The sequence below is a fragment of the Gouania willdenowi genome, chromosome 20 (assembly GCF_900634775.1).
Source record: "Gouania willdenowi chromosome 20, fGouWil2.1, whole genome shotgun sequence".
Lineage (NCBI taxonomy): Eukaryota > Metazoa > Chordata > Actinopteri > Blenniiformes > Gobiesocidae > Gouania > Gouania willdenowi.
In genome coordinates this window covers 22,172,747-22,191,562 of record NC_041063.1, presented here as the reverse complement: position 1 = coordinate 22,191,562, position 18,816 = coordinate 22,172,747, and the positions used below count along the sequence as shown (strand labels likewise).

General features: G+C 38.0%; 1 protein-coding gene across 1 annotated transcript in view; it reads right to left on the bottom strand.

Moving 5' to 3' along the window:
• Positions 1-18,816, bottom strand: part of ofcc1 (orofacial cleft 1 candidate 1) — a 131,156-nt gene that overhangs the window by 4,236 nt on the left and 108,104 nt on the right. Inside the window, exon 21 of the mRNA XM_028435121.1 lies at positions 6,600-6,794. Within this exon, the coding sequence (XP_028290922.1) occupies positions 6,600-6,794 (195 nt within the window). The remainder of the gene's footprint in view (positions 1-6,599; positions 6,795-18,816) is intronic.

Sequence of the window (18,816 nt, the reverse complement as noted above, 5' to 3'; positions counted from 1 at the left end):
TTATTGATATTGTGATATATCGTGATGTATGTCGTATTTTTTAGCATCGGGACATGCCAATCGTGAAAGTATTGCCAGACACCAAACACCCACACGTACCAACACAAACCTATTCCCAGGATCTACGGTCTGTTCCATTTCCTATTTTATTCTATATTTCTTACGACCCTTTACAGTCAATCACTGTCTCCCTAACACGAATGCCAGAACAACAGTAAAAACATGTAAATACCAGAAGCGCCAAAACAAATCCCGGACAATAATCAAGGGACCGAAAAGACTAATTGCGATTTGTCAAAATCAAAATAACCTAAACCAATACTCTGAAAAGATTTTAAACAATACATGTTACAGTTTACAGTTTCCACCAGTTCTAAAACCTTATAAAACTATTTAAATGAGCTTTTATCCTTCGATCTTCCAGAAACCCAATACACAAAGGGTTAAGTGAGTATTAGTTTTAATACTAATATCGGAATTTGGATTAAAATTTCCGAATTTTTTTTTTACCAATTCATTTTTTATTTATTTCATTCAATTGTACAGTACTGTAGATATTATGTTGAAGGTTAAAACTCATGTAACCAATTGGTTAATAATAAATGGGTCAGTTTTTCTCATACCTACTGTTGCTGACTATTGTTCTTAGTTTGAGTAACGTCACTTGATCAAGCCTTTTCTAACATTAAACACTACAAAATAAGCAATTATTGTTTTTTCATTAAAAATAAACGAATAAATGAAAAATGTATGTAATAAAAGTATGTAGGATTTATGCTGATATCAGGTCAATGTTGGTATCGGCCGATACGCAAGGCTGCAATATCGGTATCATATCGTAAATGAAAAAGTTTTACCGGGACATCCCGAGTCACCGCCTCAAAGAAAAGATTGAGGTAATTGTGAATGCAGGGGTAGAGTGAGTACTGAGTAGCTAGTTAGCATAGCCTGGGCGTGTCTTAACTACTCGAGGAGCCCCGCCCTCGAGTCAGCCAAAAACTCAAGGTTTAGTTTCTCTTCTTTCAACACTTGACATTTGGTCGTCCGTAAATCTGCACATTTTTACAAATTTTATGGATGTGTGCTAAACGTAGTGGTGCAAACAGCAACAATAGGGGGCAGTGTGACTCATACTGTCTTTATTTGCAGGCCTATTTAAACACAAATAAGAAACATTATGTTGGAGTTTTCACGCGATCACACGCTGTCACAGATTCAAATGACATATTGTTACTGTCTCTATTTGACCATTGTGAGCGCCCCCTGGTGGACATACATGTCATGTACATCCCAATAAAAAATGAGAAGTTTCTTTAAAAAGATGTTATATCTTATATATTAACTATTTTACAAACTGCAGTATCAAAAGGTCAGATATTCAATGTGCATGTAGGAAAGATTGTCTTTGTGCACAAAGCAAAGTGCAACCCCCCCACCCACCCTCAAAAAAGGAGAAAAAGTAGTCGAGTTAAAATTGCAGAGAAAAGTGTTTTTATTTATCCGAGTTGCTGGAGATGCTCATCATCAGCGCTTTTTCCGAGCCATAAATAATTTGCGGAGAGAGGTAATATTCAAGCTGGCAGAGCCTTAGTTGTGCATCTTTAATGGAAGTTTTACAGAAGCTGAGCCAGTTCTTGCATATGCTGCTGCCTCCCATATGGAGGAAAGGAGACAAAAGGAGCACAGTTGGCTTGTCCTATCTTTTTATAAGTCCATCCACACTTAAATGTTAGCCCCGGAGAAAGAACGACACAGGGGGACATAAACCTACTGTGGTTTTAGGAGGGAAGATAATGACTTTTTCTGCATTAATTTCTACATCAGCCATCTTGTTTCTCCAGACAGAGTGGTTATGAGTCCTTCTCTGAAGGTCCTAGGTTATATTGATGAGTTTCCCTGCATAATTCTGGCCCCGACAGTTGTTGTCAGCAGTGCATTTTGTTAGCTAGCAGATGTGGAACATCTGTTTATAGGTAATGAGTGTTTGAAAGCTACACCTCACTTTACCTTTAATGTCTTTTTATTGGAGCTCGCTGATGGGAACGTTTTTGTCTAGTTGTGATTCAGCGGGAAGATTTCCTCAACATGGTCAATATTACAAACATCTGCCTTAGGCAACAGACTGAATGGCAGCATATGACGCACCATTAATATTAACTTTCTTAAACACAATTCAATATGCAAGTCAATAAAGACTTCATTATCGTGATATTTTTTACTGCACACCTACAATTTAGCTTCGCTGGTTGCTCTTTGTGTGTATTTAAACTTAGGATGCAACGGAGAGGAAAAAAAAAGAAAGGAGACAGTCAACATAGATCGCATAAACAGCTGAGATATTTGGATTTTTACAACTTTTTCTCCTGCTCACATCAAACAGGACACACCTTTGTGTTTGGTTTCTCTCAAACGGCTTCTGACTGTGTCTACAGCTCAGGGCACTTTCTCTATGACGAGGCCGCCGCGTTCATTTAGACAAATTTTGAGTGTAAATGTGTGGGTATTATGCAAAGCCGCTGGCCCCCGGGAGCTGTGGCCATGTTAGTCTAAGGCTGGAACAAGTCCTCCGGGGCACGGGTGTCCAGGATGCTGCCTGAGAAAACAGAGGTCTTTAAGGGAAATGAGCCATCCGTCAATATTTCTTCAGTAAATGAAAACAGACTTCTTAAGCAGAAGGATAAGTCGTTTAGTTAACTGGGACTGCAGTGACTTTAGCTCACACTTTAAATGTGGCGTATACTTTTCACCTCATTCCTTCAGGCCCTATCTCTCCTAGGATTTCAAAATAAAGTCTGAATATTATGGTTGAGGCTGGTTCATCACTAAAATACAAGCTGCTATTAACACAAATGGATATTCACCGGAAGACAAAAGCAATAGTATTCCGAGATTCAATAGTACGGGGGCTTATCCTGCATCACTGTGGTCTCTACATCTTACCGTCATGATACCATGTTGGTTCATCACTAAAATACAAGCTGTTAATAACACAAATGAATATGTACTGTAAGGGGAAAAGCAATAAAATTCAGAGATTCAATAGTACGGGGGCTTATCCTACACCTACACCGCTATGGTCTCTATATCTTACTGTGCAGTATTTTCTATTTCATTCTCTATATTTCTTATATCAGTTTAATCTTGTAGAAGTGCCTGTTTGACTGCTTTTCTCTCTGAGGAGTTGTCACGTTACATCTAAAGGCTAGTTTGTACACAGCACCCTGTCGCACCGTGTATATCACCGCCACAATTATATAAGCCACTAATAAAATCAGCTCTAGTGTTCTTCAAGTGGCAGGGAGGCCCTTTGGTGCTTCCTCGATCTACCTCCATACATAAAAGCTGCATATATATTCAGATGAGGATTAGTTTTAAATATGTTAAGTTGGGGCTAATGGGGAGCACCTCTGTGTTATCGCACTGTACGACCAGCGAGGGGGGAAAAGGGACGCCGTCGGCATGTTGTGCGACTGGAGGTGTGGAGCCTATGAAGTTGTAAGGAATAGACTTTAACACCTAAGAGATGAACTGTGTGTATGAACACCCATCTTTCACTCTAGGTAGCTTTAATAAAAGTTCTCAGCGGATCGGAACAAATAGAAGAAAACAGCAAAAAAGAAAAGTGTTAACTGTGTTTGTGCTACTGGTGTGTGACGTGTGTGTCAGCAGTCCATGTACTGTTTTGTCTTTGGTTATTATGTTTTAAACAAAATCAAAATAACAAATAAATGCTGTGGTTATGTTTGTTTTACTGACTTGAAACCAAAACAGAAATGCAACAACAACAAAAACCAGATAAGCAGCGTTTTTCTGTTTTGAAATTTAAAATATGAATCTTTATGAATAGAAATCTTGTTCTGTTTGTGAGATATTTGGATGTTTAGGGGAAAATTAGAGCAAGAGCACTTCACATTATGTCAGAGCGAACAGGACTAGAACTAAAGTCCACTACACCTGGTTTCCCTCCACAGGTCCTGGACCAGGTCTCTGCACGCAATCGGACTGTTTAGGATTTATTTCAGCAGTTTTCTGGTTCTGTTCCTGTTTTCATGCACTCTGTGGATGTTTTAGCTCATGAAAAGCTGCTCAAATTGTATGTTTTGTTTTGTGGTGTTACAGTCGAAAACAGTGTCCAAATAAACTGCTGACTGAATATCGACTGTAAGGCTGGTGTGAGGAACAACAGATGTTAGAACTTCTACCTTTTGACACTTTTGCAAAAACAATTAAACAGATATATTTTTTCGCACATTTTAAAACCGCGAGCCACTAACGGCAGCCGTAACACACATGGAAGATGATTACTAGAAACGAGGAGCTTATGTGCATGCTTTTTGTAACATCCTTTATTTTTACATTTATTTGTGTATCAATAACATTTCAAATCAGTAGTTCATCAGTCAAGTAACTTATGCTTCTTTTTTTTTTGTCCTGGAGTAAAAGCCTGCCCCCGTCTGTGGGTTTTCTCTGAGTAGTGAGATTAAAACATGAAGCTCTCAACCATAGTTTCGCCGTAAATATTAAAATATGCACAAATAGAACAAGACTTAATTTTAACAACAAGAAAAACACTGGTTTTAAAACGGAATAACCAAAGAACGAACAGTACACGGATTGTCAGCGTTGGTTCATTGTGTTTTTCTTTATATAAAACACAGTGACTTTATTTTGTTTCGAAGACCCATCCACACAGATGTTTCACTTCCTATGCACAGGTCTAGAGGCAACACACACACAGTCTGACAGCCCAAATAGATACACCATGCTGGCTATTTACTCACATTAGCTCACCATTACTCAAATTATGATTGAGGACAATTAGAGAGGAACATTGGGAGCCTGAGAGATGATCACCGGTGCATGGAACACCTTCTTTGTCAATTGCTGACATCTAAACTTGAAAAGATGAATCTTTCCAGATCCTGGTCGCTCGAGGTGGGGCGGAGTGATTGAGGAAAGAGGAGCGGTCTTCCTTCTGCAGCAGCAGCAGGCGTCAGCCAGCGCGTTAAAGCTAGGCTATGGTTGCTCTGAGCTGCAGATGCTCTGAGCTCATTAAATTAAGGTAGCGTTGTGTTTGAAATAATTACAAGTCAAAACAAAATATGGATAGATATCAAGTACCCACATGCACTTTACTGCTCCCCTATTAAAAAACTCATCCACTTACTACATTTAAACCTATGGCGTGTCTTTGCTTCACTATAACAGGCACATAAAGTACAAATATTACACTTACAAATATTACAGTACAATAGTCACACAAAAAACTCTACAATTTACAAAGCTACAAACCTACAAAGAGCTTTTTTGTGCTAGAAACACAAAAGTTAAATAAAGTTTCTCTTTTCATCCTGAAGCACTTCCTGCTCATTGGGTTCACTTTTATCTAAATTAAGACACAACAAAGCAGTTGAAAGATTCACTTAATTTTTCGAGCGATTGGTTTGCACATTAACTTTGGACTCACAGCGAGGTTTGATTCCAAGGTTTTCAAACTTTTCCGTGTGAGGTATGCATGTTCTCACATGTATGGGAGGGTTTCATCCAGGAACTACGGAATCATCGTACAGTACATGTTTCATCCTGTTGGATGGACTTCATGTAAGCTAAGGTAGCTAATTTTCTTGCTTAATGTTTTATTTTGGGAAAACAAATTCCCACTTCCTGTTTAATTCTCCTCCTTCCTGCACTTAATACAAAGAGATCAGGGACCTTTGAGGTCAAACATCTTCACAGTGAGAGCGCTTAGCTCAATGGTAGCACAATAAAAATAATTAGCCTATAAACTTTCTATTTGGAAAGGGAAAAAAATCTATCAAATGCAGTTTAAGCAGCAAAATTAACCTCTTGAATAGTTAGATAACCTAACAGAGGATGGTTGATAGTGTCTTAAAAGGGAATTTTGGTAAGATGTTGGCTGTTAAGTTAAGCCATATTTATGTCAATATTCTGTAAGTGCTGCTATTTCAAAAATAAAAACTTCCTAGAACAAAAAAAAAAATAATAATAAATACAAAATCTGCATTTGATTTTTTAAACTGTTAAGCCCCAGCCTCTTTGCTTTGCTGCATGACCTACATGACAATTTTCTCTCTCCAAATTGAAGTAAGACCCTTAGTGGTTACATATGACGTGAAATTTTGGAAATATATGATACTGAGTGACAATAAATCATGTTTTAAATACAGAAATCTGTCTTAAAAAAACAACCTAAAGATTTACATCAAATATAAAGCCAATTCTCAATAGGGAAGGCTACAAAGGCAGGAATTATTGAACTACTGTATGGACATCAACTGCAGTAAATTTGGTGATAATAATAAACAATAGGCCAAAGTTACACATGTTTTTGTAAACTTTTGTAATCTTTGCCACAACTGTGCCAAATCTTTCCTCTTCCTTTGTGGCACGGCAAGAAATGCTCCATGGATTGATAGTGGTCCGCAGCCCTTTGGTTTGGGACCACTGCCCTATAAGATTCCTACAAACCACTACCATAGACTGGGCTCTAAACCAGTTTAAATATCATGAACATTTTCTACACAGGTGAAAGACCGCAATCAAACTTTTGTGCTGCATTCATTAAAACATTGTCTCACCTCAATGATGGCGCCGTCCTCTTGTCGGAGAAAAGTTCTGTATCTCTGTTTGAGTCCGCTCGGGTACAGGGTGTAGATGGTCACACTGGTGCTGCTCTCACCCACTGGTATGGGTATTACATGTCTCTGGGGTTCATCATCAGTGTCTGTGTTTAAAGGTTCCTCTGCGGTCCAGATGGACTCCTTTACAAGCACCTAACCAAACATAAAAGACACACAAAAAGACGTTAATAAATAAGATTTTTCAGGACCAAATGTGATCATTTAGTGCTGTGGTTCCTAACTGTTTTTGGATCGTGACCCCATTTGGATATAAACAATTTCTGGCGACCCTAAAGACTTTTTTTAACCTAGAATAAAATTTTAATTTCAAAAAGTATAATAATCAAAAAAAGGTTGGAAAAACACTGCCCTAGCCGGTCTAATTCAGTGCCTCACTGGTAACTCACATGTTGCTAAACTGCTAAACATTTATGTTGAGCTGCTTAGGTCGGCATATGGGGGCTCGTCCAGGATTTGCACCCGGGATCTCAAGTGAGAATCAAACCCTCAAGAGAATATCATACTCTAGACTCGGCCTCGACAAACTCACTCTTTGCCAAGTATAATAATAAAAAATTACCAAAAATGTATTTTAAATCTGTATTTTATTTATTTTTTAATCAATTACTATATATTTTAGGTGACCCCATTGAAAATCCAGGGAACCCCACATGGGGTCTTGACCCCAAGGTTGAAAAACACTTATTTAGTGTCTGTGACTCTTCCTGTGTGTGTTGGGGGGCTCACACACCTGTAATGCGCTGCCCTTCTCTATTAGGGTGAGACTTGAGGAGCAAGCGAGGTGTGTAACATGTAATGTAGGTCATCTAACTAGAAGTCATCCATGTGTGAAGATCATTGGAGCGTCTGCTGGTACAGGCTTCAGTGTTTTATTAGTGTAATACTAATATAATTTAGTCAAGGGAAGTCATTTTTGATAAACATTTATTTTTTAACAAACCACACTGATCATTAACAATAAATGTATGACATTTTAATATTCATATATATTGATTATTATCCTTTTTATTCATAAAAATAATTAGATTCAGCTTTGTTGGAGCCAGTTTTAATTTTAATAGCAAATTTTGATTTAGTTTGTCAAACATTTTTTTGTTTTTGTTTTATTTTTGCAACTTAGTTTTTGTCAAAATATAGTCGTCAGGATGATTTCATTTAGTCAATTAATTGCCATTAAGATTTATTTTATGTCTGTGACCGATATAGTCGACAAAGATACGTATAAAGCATAAGTTTATGCATTTTAAAGATTTAATTAGCATTAATCAATCTGATATTGGATGGTATTTTGTAAATACACATAATGGGATCAATTACTGACTTATCCCGCCTTCCAATCAACAAAAGTAGGGATTGGATTCCTACCAAAAAACTTAGTTTGATTGGATTTCGTCCATACGTGAACATTATCGTTTAGTTTTTATGAGTTGACCAAAATATCAATAGCAGTAAATTACTCCATTACTGCTGAAATAACATTCTAAGCATCAGTAGGTAGAGTACTGTAAACATATAGTATTATATAAAAAAAATATTGGGGCCCTCTACTAATTTTGTTCTAAAACATGCCCATTACAAAGAACATAATTTAATGGATTAAACATGTTTTTAGAGTCAAGCATCTATTGTGTACATACCATTAACATAACATTCTCATATTAATTAGCTTCATTGTGTTAGTTTTTGATCGTCTTGACCTAAAAGTGTAGATTTTTGTTTAAATTCTAACGTAAAAGTGGCAATTTGTCACATTTACAACCAAAATTTAAAGAGTAACTAAACCCCAAACCCACTTTTTTCTGCTGAATACATATGTATTTGGATATTGAGAAGTGCTGTTTATTAATCCTCGTCCCACTCTTCACATTTTAGTAAAAGTGTTTTAATTTTACACATTTAGTTGTAAAATGTTAGAGTTACTGGCCATCGAGGGTTGAACACCGGCTTTTACAAGTGAATTTTGCTATTGGCTAAAACAGATTCTTTAAGATTCTCCTGCGTCATCAACTTTCACTGTTGGCCCCGCCCCTCCTACGAAAGATGAGAGGAGGGAGGAGGGTTTTCTCCAATCCCTCCACCCCTCAGTGAGCATTGATTGACAGCCTCACAGAGGAAGTCCACTGTGTGAAACAGCCCATGTAGTGGTGCCGTTTTTGTCTCTGTGCTTTTATAAAGGCCAGATTCTGCTCTAATCACAGGGTTCATCAACGTGTGGACGTCTGTGTACGTCTTCGCTGTGTACATGAGGTGGAGAGAGAGCAGGGCTGTTTGCCCCTGAGCGGTGTCTGTAAGGCTGTGTGCGAGCTTCACGTAGTTATTGCGTGTGCCTTTGGTTGTAGTGACAAATCTCACTTTATGTGTGTGTGTCTACAGACCCATCATTGTGTGTATTACCGTCTGTCTCTGCGCACAGCGCTATGGGATAACTGAGTGGGCGTGTCTTACTGCTACAGCTGTAACGCCCATAATCAAGGCATTTTTTGATTTTCCCTCCTAGTGGCAGGCAGTGTTGGGAACGTTAGTAATTAGTTATAGTTACTCACTACTTGATCCAAAAAGTAACAATTTGCGTTACTGTTAAAAAAAAATAAAAAGTTGCTATATGTCAAAGAATTCAGATTTTTTAGATGCGTGTGTCGTTGTGAGGTGCTTCATTAAATTAGAGTTGCTTACAGTCTTCACTCCTGGATATAATGAACACTTCACATACACGTTCTTGCCTTTGACCACAATTAATTTAAATTAGTGTTTGTATCGTCACCTTAAAAATACCACCTTTTCATCAGATTGCTCCACGCTCGCCATCTCTGCTGCTTCATCAGATCTGTAGTGGTTACGTGTGTGTGGCGCGTGTGCTGGCACATGTGTAAAAACACTGGCTCTGATTGGCTACCATGAAACATGACTCCGCCTTAGCCAATCATAATCGCTCACCTTGTTTTTAGCCCACCTCCACACTACAGCTGCGTATGAAGCCGGGTTGTTTTCAGATAACCGTTTATTCAATCGATGCATGCAACGCATCACATTTAACGCTCAGTAACGTAAACGACGTAAAAAGTATGTAGTTAAATTACCCCGTTACTGAAAAACAAAACGCTGTTACCGAACGCCGTTATTTTAAAGGCCGTTATTCCAAACACTGGTGGTAGGTCAGCAGAAAGCAGGGGTTTAATTACTCTTTAAAGAAAATTTGACTAATTCCCTTTTTGAAATACTTCAAAAACATAAAAAAAAATAAAATGTCATTTACCACATTGCGACATTAACAAATTGTGCTAAAGTGAACACAGTCATCATGTTAACTTCAAGTTAGGAAACAAACACACAAACACACACACACACCAACAACATGAGTGTGTGTGTGAAGTTTTTCAAGGTGACCCTAATTGGTTCCATAATTATGATTGGTCTAAAAATACAGAAAAAGGAAAAGGCTGTGAGTGGCAGGGTCAAACTGAAGGAGAGCTTTAATTTGGTCGTGTATCGATGTCACCCCAACACTTATGAGCCGTTAGCCAAACACAACTCGGGGCACTTGGCTGAGAAAACATTACCCGCTAGTAATTAGAGACGTTGCATAAACTGCAAAGCTAGGAGCAGGAATAACCTCATTGCCTGGATGTCAAAGAGTCACGGCTGCCAAACAGAAAAAAGCGTGGAGTAAAACACTGATTTGAGATGTGTTTGTTGGGGTGGAAGTGTCTCTCCTAAACGCTAATTCACACACTCATTAGTGAAATCACCTCCACTTCACTTCGCCTCTGGCTTGGCCTCGGCCTCGGCCTCGTCCCGCACCGGGGGAAACTGATTACCTGAGTTTCCTCAGCAATCAGCAACTCTGCAAGGCAACTGTGGATGCACTGTTTGGATGGCAGCAGTTTGATTTCTGTGGGACTTTCTGTGGGGGAAGCGTGTGAAAATCTGAGATGGTACGAAAGTAAGAGCTGAGCGTTTACATCTCTGATGACATCAGCACGTACAAGATACTGTACATCCGGAAAAACGTTTTTGCTACTTAGGAGTGAATTAACACAAGTGGTCATTTTTTTGGATTAAAAGTAGGGATGTCCCAATACAACCTTTTCATTTCCAATATGATGCCGATAATGCAGCCTTGAGTATTGGTCGATACCGATATCGATCCGATCCAATATCAGCACAAATCATACATACTTTTATGACTTATTTTATAGTGTAGAATGTCAGAAAAGGCTTGATCTAGTGATGTTACTCAAACAGAGAACAATAGTCAGCAACAATAGGGATGAGAAAAACTGACCTATTTAGTATTAACCAATTGGTTACATACATTTTAACCATCAACATAATATCTACAGTATTGTACAATTGAATTAATATATTATAATATACTGTATATCAGAGATTTTAGATGCAGTCTGATAAAATCAGATATTTGTTTTCTGTCTGATATCGGACCGATCCCGATATCAATATCGGAGAATAGTGAAAATTGTGTGGATTGATGGGGGAAGGTTGGTGGGGTGAATAATTCTGTATTTATTAAGTTAAGGGGCAAAAATATAAAAATATAATAATTGTATTCTTCTTACTGCTCCTTTCTAATCGTAGAAATGTTTTCATTTGGACTGTGATATTATTTGTGATATTATAAAAGCAGCCCCCGCTAATGGCTTGTGTTTGAGTATATATATATATATATATATATATATATATATATATATGTGTGTGTGTGTGTATTTTTTTTTTTTTTTTTTTTAAATAAAATCCAAAATGTTTCAACTACTAATACATAAATAAATAAATTGTATAAACTTAGATTTTTTTTAATTTTTTTTTATTATTATTATTATTGTTTGGAGCGATATAAAATAAGTATGAGAAGTACACGTAAAAGTGCATGGCTTATTAGCCCGGACGTTTTTGCTTTTACTCTGACAATGAAAAACAAAAGTAACAATGTGCAACGTTAGATCAACGTCAAATTACACATTTGATCAATGTATATATTACAGATCACACATGTAAAATAGGCTTGAGAAGTTATCTTTTAAAATAATGCCTGTTTAAAAGCTGTTACTCTGACTTTCCTCTAATAGTCATAAACATTTAGACTCTCAGATACTAAAAAAATAAAAAGAGTAAAAAATGTCCTTTCATTCTCGCCCAGCTCTAGAAACTCTGCTTTTGACTGGAACGTGGAGTGTTTTAAACCAAGCTGTACAGAGGTGATAGAAGCTCTGTACACACACCTGCTTTAATTCAACGTGCTGCTCTTGTGTGTATATTTTGGCTTCCGTGAAAATAGATTTTGTTTTAAACGTTAGCCATGCCACCATCCGACACTAATGAGCGTGTGAAATCCGGTTGACAACACGAGACAAAAGCTTGAAAAGGTGTTTATGTGTTTTGGTTTTTGGGTGATGCCATTTCATGCAACGCGGCGGCGGCACGGCTCTCGGGGAGGCGACGTTCAGTGTGCGCGCATAAAAGGCGAGAGCGTTAGCCGACCTGTCTGCTCTGTTCTGCTCTGTTGTTGTTGTTACGTTACGGCGCTAGCCTGGCTTCTAGCCCTACAGTATATAGCGTGAGTGCTTCTCTCCACTCCACCATTGTTCCATTTGATAGCACTAAGTGACTGATTTAGGTTCAATGCCTGCATGGAGCAGACAGGGCAGCTGTGGGTTAAGCAGATAGCATTCAAGTGAGCTAACCCAATTCAAACCCAATCAAGCCAGGATTTATCGTCGGCGTCTGTATTTAGAAATCTGATAGAGTCTGCATCAGTCTCTTGACTTGTATCAGGACAGACGGGCCTTATTTCTTTTGGGGCAGGGACTATAAACGGCAAACCATGTTTTCCAGCAGGGACATAAATTTGAGGATTTGTAGACATTACCGCAAATGCACAGTGGGGAACGGGAGGGGAGGAGGCACAGCACAGCACAGGAAGTGGGGATGGCACAGCTGCAGACAGGGCTCCATGCTTCAAAAATACAGTCCGTCTGTCTCTGTGGGAGATGCAATTTCACACCAACTGCATCAAACCATGCCGTGTTTTGAAAGAAGAAAAAAAAGGCAATCGGCCTTACAATACACAGGCTGGTGGAAAAGGTTTTCATTTCAAAAAACAATCCAGTGTGACACGTCGTCACATTCAACTGACCTGTCAATCATTTCTATTCAAGCGTGTGCGAATGGTTTAGAATGAACATTTAGCTTTTTATGTTAGTCTAAGGGCAAAAAATAGGTCTCTGGCATGTAATGATAGGCTTAATGCACTGCACTTTAAACAGGATGTTCCTTTGTCCCTTTTTTTTTTTTAAAGAGTGACCCATTTTGAATCCTAAATTAGGATTTGAACTCGCAACTTACAGCTAAAAAAGAGGGCAGGCAATTTCAGCGATATAGATTTTTAGATTAAATTCCCAAGATTAGCGCTGGGGCTGGTATCAAGAAGGTTAAAACATGCTTTGTATATTTATCTCACATGCCCTTGACTGTCAGACATATTCATATCTGCTGTGTTCCTTCATTGTGTGACATGTCAAATATAAACACACCGTCAAGTTCAGAGTCCTATTAAAGAAACAGAGCGTTTCTGTCTGACAGTTCCCGAGCCAGACCTCATGACCTCCATGTAAACTTAGCCGTTTCTTACAGATCCAAACACTAATGTCGAAATTAGAGCTAATCACAGGCCTTGGGAAGATGTTATAGATCAGCCAGAGTCAGGAAAGGCCATTGGAAATCTGTTGTTTAAGCACAGTTTTCATTTTTTTAAAGTGACAATAACGAGACTATGAATAATTACAAAATAACTAACTGATAAAAAACAAAACAATAATGTTCACATGGGATGGAATCCACTTGGCAAAGTGTGAGTTTGCACAGGCCGAGTCTATTCTTGCTTGAGGGTTGCAAATCCCGGACGAGCCCCCATATGTGTTAAATTGCTGGTTCAAGCATTGCAACATCCATGGGAGATAACATGCAGCAGTTTAGACAACATGTGTGTGGTTAGCAATGAGGCAGTCAATTAGACCAGCAAGGGCAGTGTTTTTCAACCTTGGGGTCGGGACCCCAAGTGGGGTCACCTGGAGTTTAAATGGGGTCACTTGAAGTGTGTAGTAATTGTTAAAAAAAAATACTGATTGTATATACATTTTTGAATTTTTTGATTATTACACTATATATACTGTATACTACACACAACTTTAAACAACTGTCACCTTGTCAAATATAAATCTATTTCAAAACAAATGCAGGGGATAAAAATCAGAGCTGGCATAACTTGTCACTAATCTCGTCTACTCTGTATTTGTAATACTGTAATTCTGAAAGATTGGAGTCACGATCCAAAAAAGGATGGGAACCACTGAGCTAAAGTTTATTTTTTGAAAGATATCCAATCAAAACTAAATTTGTGGTGTGGAAAATGGGACAAGCCGGGAAGTGATCCAATAGGAAGTAAGCTGTGATGATGCGCATTGATCACAACATTACAGTTGATAAATTACAATTATATCTTTAAAAAAATGCATAGACTCTTGTCTATATTTTAGTCCACTAAAGTCCATATGTCATTTAGTTGACTAAAACAAGACTATAACTGAAATAGTGGTGATGACAACATTTTGACTAAAACTAAGGGTGCATTCACACCAAAGGATCCTAGTGCAGTTAAAACGCTCTAGGATTCGTTTGCTCAGATAATCTTCCTTGTTTGGTCGGTGTGAAGACGCAGACAAAGTCTAGAGCGGACCAAACAGGCAAATACTAGAGTGGATGTTTTTGACGGTCTCGGAGCATTTCCAGTCAAAGCCTAGAGCGATTAGGAGTTCCGTGAACACAATCGGCGATGATGTAGAGCGAGCGTTAATGTGGGTGATCAGTAATGCCGGCGATGGCAAAAAACCTGTCTTTAAAACCACCAAAACCTTGTTGCTGCTCCATTGTTGAATATTGTGAAAGAACAAACAGAGAATATTTGCCTCTTCTTTAGGTTTTTGTTTCTCTGCCAAGAGAAATCTACTGTATATTCATGTGGTTATCCCATGTCACTGCATCAGAGGCTGTTTGGAGTGGATCAGAAGTTGAACTCTGAACGCAAACCGAACCAAACCAAGGTGATAAAATGGTCGGCTCTCTTCCAGTTCTGCTGCAGATTTCTTCCAGTTAAAAAAGGAGTTTTTTTCCCCACTGTAGCTGATGCATGCTCATGTGGATTTTTTCTTGAGAATTTTGGGATTGTTGGGTTTTTTTCTTAAGAATTTCATAGCGCGTTGAGATTACTATTGTTGTAATTTATATAAATAAAGTTGAATTGAATTAAACCGGTGTTAAAGCACCCAAAGTTGTATCTTAGCCAAAAGACTAAGACAAAAACTAAATTTAGATTTTCTGATGAAATGAATACTGACAGACACTTGGTTATTTAACACGAGCCAACAGCAACAACAGCCCAAGACTGAGTCTATCCTAAGTTTTAAATATGTAGATTTTATCGAGACGATGGAGGTTGTACCGTGAGGATCCGTTACCGTATGTTCCCCTTGGTTTTCTTTATCAGAAGTGATTATTTATTATGTATCTGCAGCAGTCATTGTGAGCGTGTATGATCAAAGATAAAGGAGGAGGAATGTACATGTACATGTGCAGGATGAGCGTCCACTCCAGGCCTGTCAGTCCACACAATCCTTTAATGATTGATCCAAACCAGATCATTAAAGCCATCATTACCATTCATACACTCCCTCCTTCCCAGATATCCCTGCTCCGTCTAATTTTACCTTCCATTTGCATGTTCCCGTGAACTAATTAAACATTTCCTCGCCCCACCTAACTCTCATCTCTCTCTCTCTCTCTCTCGCTCTGTCTATTGTAGTGAAAAATGGTGCAGCACATTTTAGGTTATGCTGTGTTCCATTTGGTTCTCTGAGCTCTGTCTAGACTCATCCAGCCTCTAACCTCCCCCTTTCTACACATTTTCCTTCACATCTACAACCACCATGAGGGTGAAGGTTTCCACTCCACCGCCATGATCCCTTTTTGGTTTAGTACTTCTGTCCCACTTGGCTTTAATTTACAGTGTGAAAATAATTAGAATCTCACTTTTGCAAAGAGTGGAGTGAAAATGTAAACAATGCTTCCCTGCGGGCGGGTGCTTCATCACTTTGACAGGTGCATTTGAATTTGCCTGGGTGGCGGACAGGCTTGGTTATTTATGTGTCAGTCGCACATGGAAGCCCCGGCTGTGGCTGTGGTCGGGACCAACATTTGGGAACCGTGTGGAGGTCCACTGTAGAGGGAATATTTAGGAAAGGCCAAACGTGTTGGACATTGTAGCTAGTCCCAATGGTGGAGTCAGGAGGGAAAGTGCAGGAGATACTGGGATTTAAAGTGGTTTACAGTAGTGCTGCATACTAGGGGTGAAGGTATCTCACCAGGATGGATGGATGGATGAATGGATGGAAGAACCATATTATATCTACAGAATTAAACAGCTAATTGTGACAATGCTGTGGGCTCTTACACATTTACGATTTCAGCAGCATTCTCTCTGTAAATGCAGTTTGTCACATTTAATTTGTAATATGAACAAGCACCCAAAAAAAATATCAATTTTTTTTTTTTTTAAATATATAATTTTTGCTGTCCATGCGTAGTCCAAGATATCGTATAACTGTGAAATTACAACTGAGAAAAATACAAAAATTTTTATTTTGAAAAAAATGTTTTTTTTTCTTCCTTTTTAACGCAATGAGTGTTTTTTTACCCATTGGTACAGTGTTTTTATTTATTTTTTTTTATTAAAAAAAAAAAAAAAATAATAATAATAATAATAATAATAATAATAATAATAATAATAATAATAATAATAAGGGAAAAAAGCAGTGTTTTTCCAAGCTTTAGGTCGGGACCCCATGTGGGGTCGCCTAGAATGAAATTGGGGTCCCCTGAAATGTCTAGTAATTGGTTTAAAAAAAAATTTAAAAAAAAGATTTTATTTAAAAACTGATTAAAATTCTATTTTTACATTTATTTTACTATTATTATTTTTCAAATACACATCACACATAATGTGTATCAAATAACTGTAACTTTCTCAAATAAAATGCAGTATAAAGATATCTGGCGTACTGGTCACTTTATGCACTAATCCTGGCTACTCTCTATTTGTAACACACTTTTATAAACATAATTAAGACTAATTCTAAAAAAAAAAAAAAACAAGAAAAAAAAATGTCTCTGGGGTCTCCGCACCTGAAAAAGGTTGGGAACTACAGCCTGATGTTGTTAAAAATAATAAATAAATAATAGTAATTCTGGATTTGTCATTATTCAAGTAAAACCAAGTTGAAATCATTTAATCTGTATGTACTGTAGTACATTAAATATAAATATAAATATAACAGTTTCTTTCTGTAGTCTTGCCAGAACAGGAATGTAATTATTCAGATGTTGCTTGTCGATAGCTTTTTTGTGTGATTCAACAAAATTAGAAACAAATTAGTATTAGTGTAACAATAAAGCTTATGCTATGACAGTCTTTTTGATTTATGATTCTATTTTTCGACATTTAAGTAAATAAAAACATAATTTTCAATGAGCCTCTTTATCCCACACATGCAGGAAATAAAATACAGTTGGAATGAGCATTATAGGAGCTGCTAAAGGGTGTTTTATGCATATTTTATATGCTTGATGCGCTGGGTTTGTTTAGCTTAAGCTATGCTAATCACTTCCTGGTCCACCAAAGGATGGATTTTTCCACTTTGATCCAAACTCTATCATTACAACTGTGTTGATATTAATGTCAAAGATCTTTTTTTATATTTTTCAAAACAAGAGGCCGTCATAGAGCAGGGTAACACTCACACATTGACGTTCACCAACAGACAAAGCCTCACACAGCGAGGAAACGCATGCGTGCATCTTCAAAGCCCGCGGGCGTTCGGGGCTGTGCAGCAGGGACTGGGGGAGGAAGTGGAGGGCTGTGGGGTGATGGGAAGAAGGGAATGGGGGGTGTGGGTATCTTTGTGTCAGTTTGTGTGTGTGGGGGGAGTGTTTCTCTAAACTACCGAGGGTCAATACTACACCACAACTATAGCACAGTCCACCATTTCTGGCTCTGGTTCAAGGCCTGGTTACTGAAAACTGATAAGAGCGTAACCCAACACACAGGTGGGGGGATCATCGCCACACACACACAAACACAAACACACACACACTCCATCAAATATTGATACTTACATACAGTATTCCTCACCACAGTTTGTATCCCAGATATCAAAGGAAAACAGGAAATTGATCCGCTTTCGAATTTCTCCGCAATCTCCATAAATATGCTGTTCACGCATTCTTATCAAAAGAGTTCAATGTTTCCACATGTGGCTAATATTAGCTAGTGCATCAAAGAAATACATTCCGCACACATCTCATTAAAAGACATGTCAAACTCATGGCCCGGGGGCCAAATCCGGCCCTTAGGATGATCCAATTTGGCCCACAGGAGAAAGTGAAAAGGACAACATGAATCATTGTGTAAATGAAATTCAACAATATATGGAAAATGGACTGCATGATGGCAGTTATTTTTAATGTTAAACTGTTGGAAAAAAAAAAAATCTAAATTCTTACAAAATCCTTCAATTTTCCACAAATTATGACATAACATTTCCCTTAATTACGTAGAAATTGGTCACACAATCTAGGAAATTTGAAGTGAAGACCCTGTTGGGACTGATTTTTTTCACTTATCGGTTGGATATGGTCGGTTTCTTACGAAGAAGTGTAAACTAGTAACTGAAATTACTCGTTTCCTATCATGAAATCTGTCGACCACGTCAGATCAAACTGCTCCGCATTTTATTCTTAACTTGGAAGGGTTATTTATCACAATGCATATCGCTGCTAAACAAATATTCACAGTGCACACTGCCGTACACAGCCACACATTTATTTATTTCATGCACATGAAAAGCCAAGAAAAGTGACACAACATTGCACATGACTGGGAACAGACCAAACCATGAAGCAGAAAACACCGTCAACACACATGCATGGATAAGCCAAGTAATGTCAGCCATTAGAATGGCAATAGATATGCTATTATTGTACATTTGGCCAACATTTGGATCGTCAGCGGATATAATTGGAGCAGCTTGAA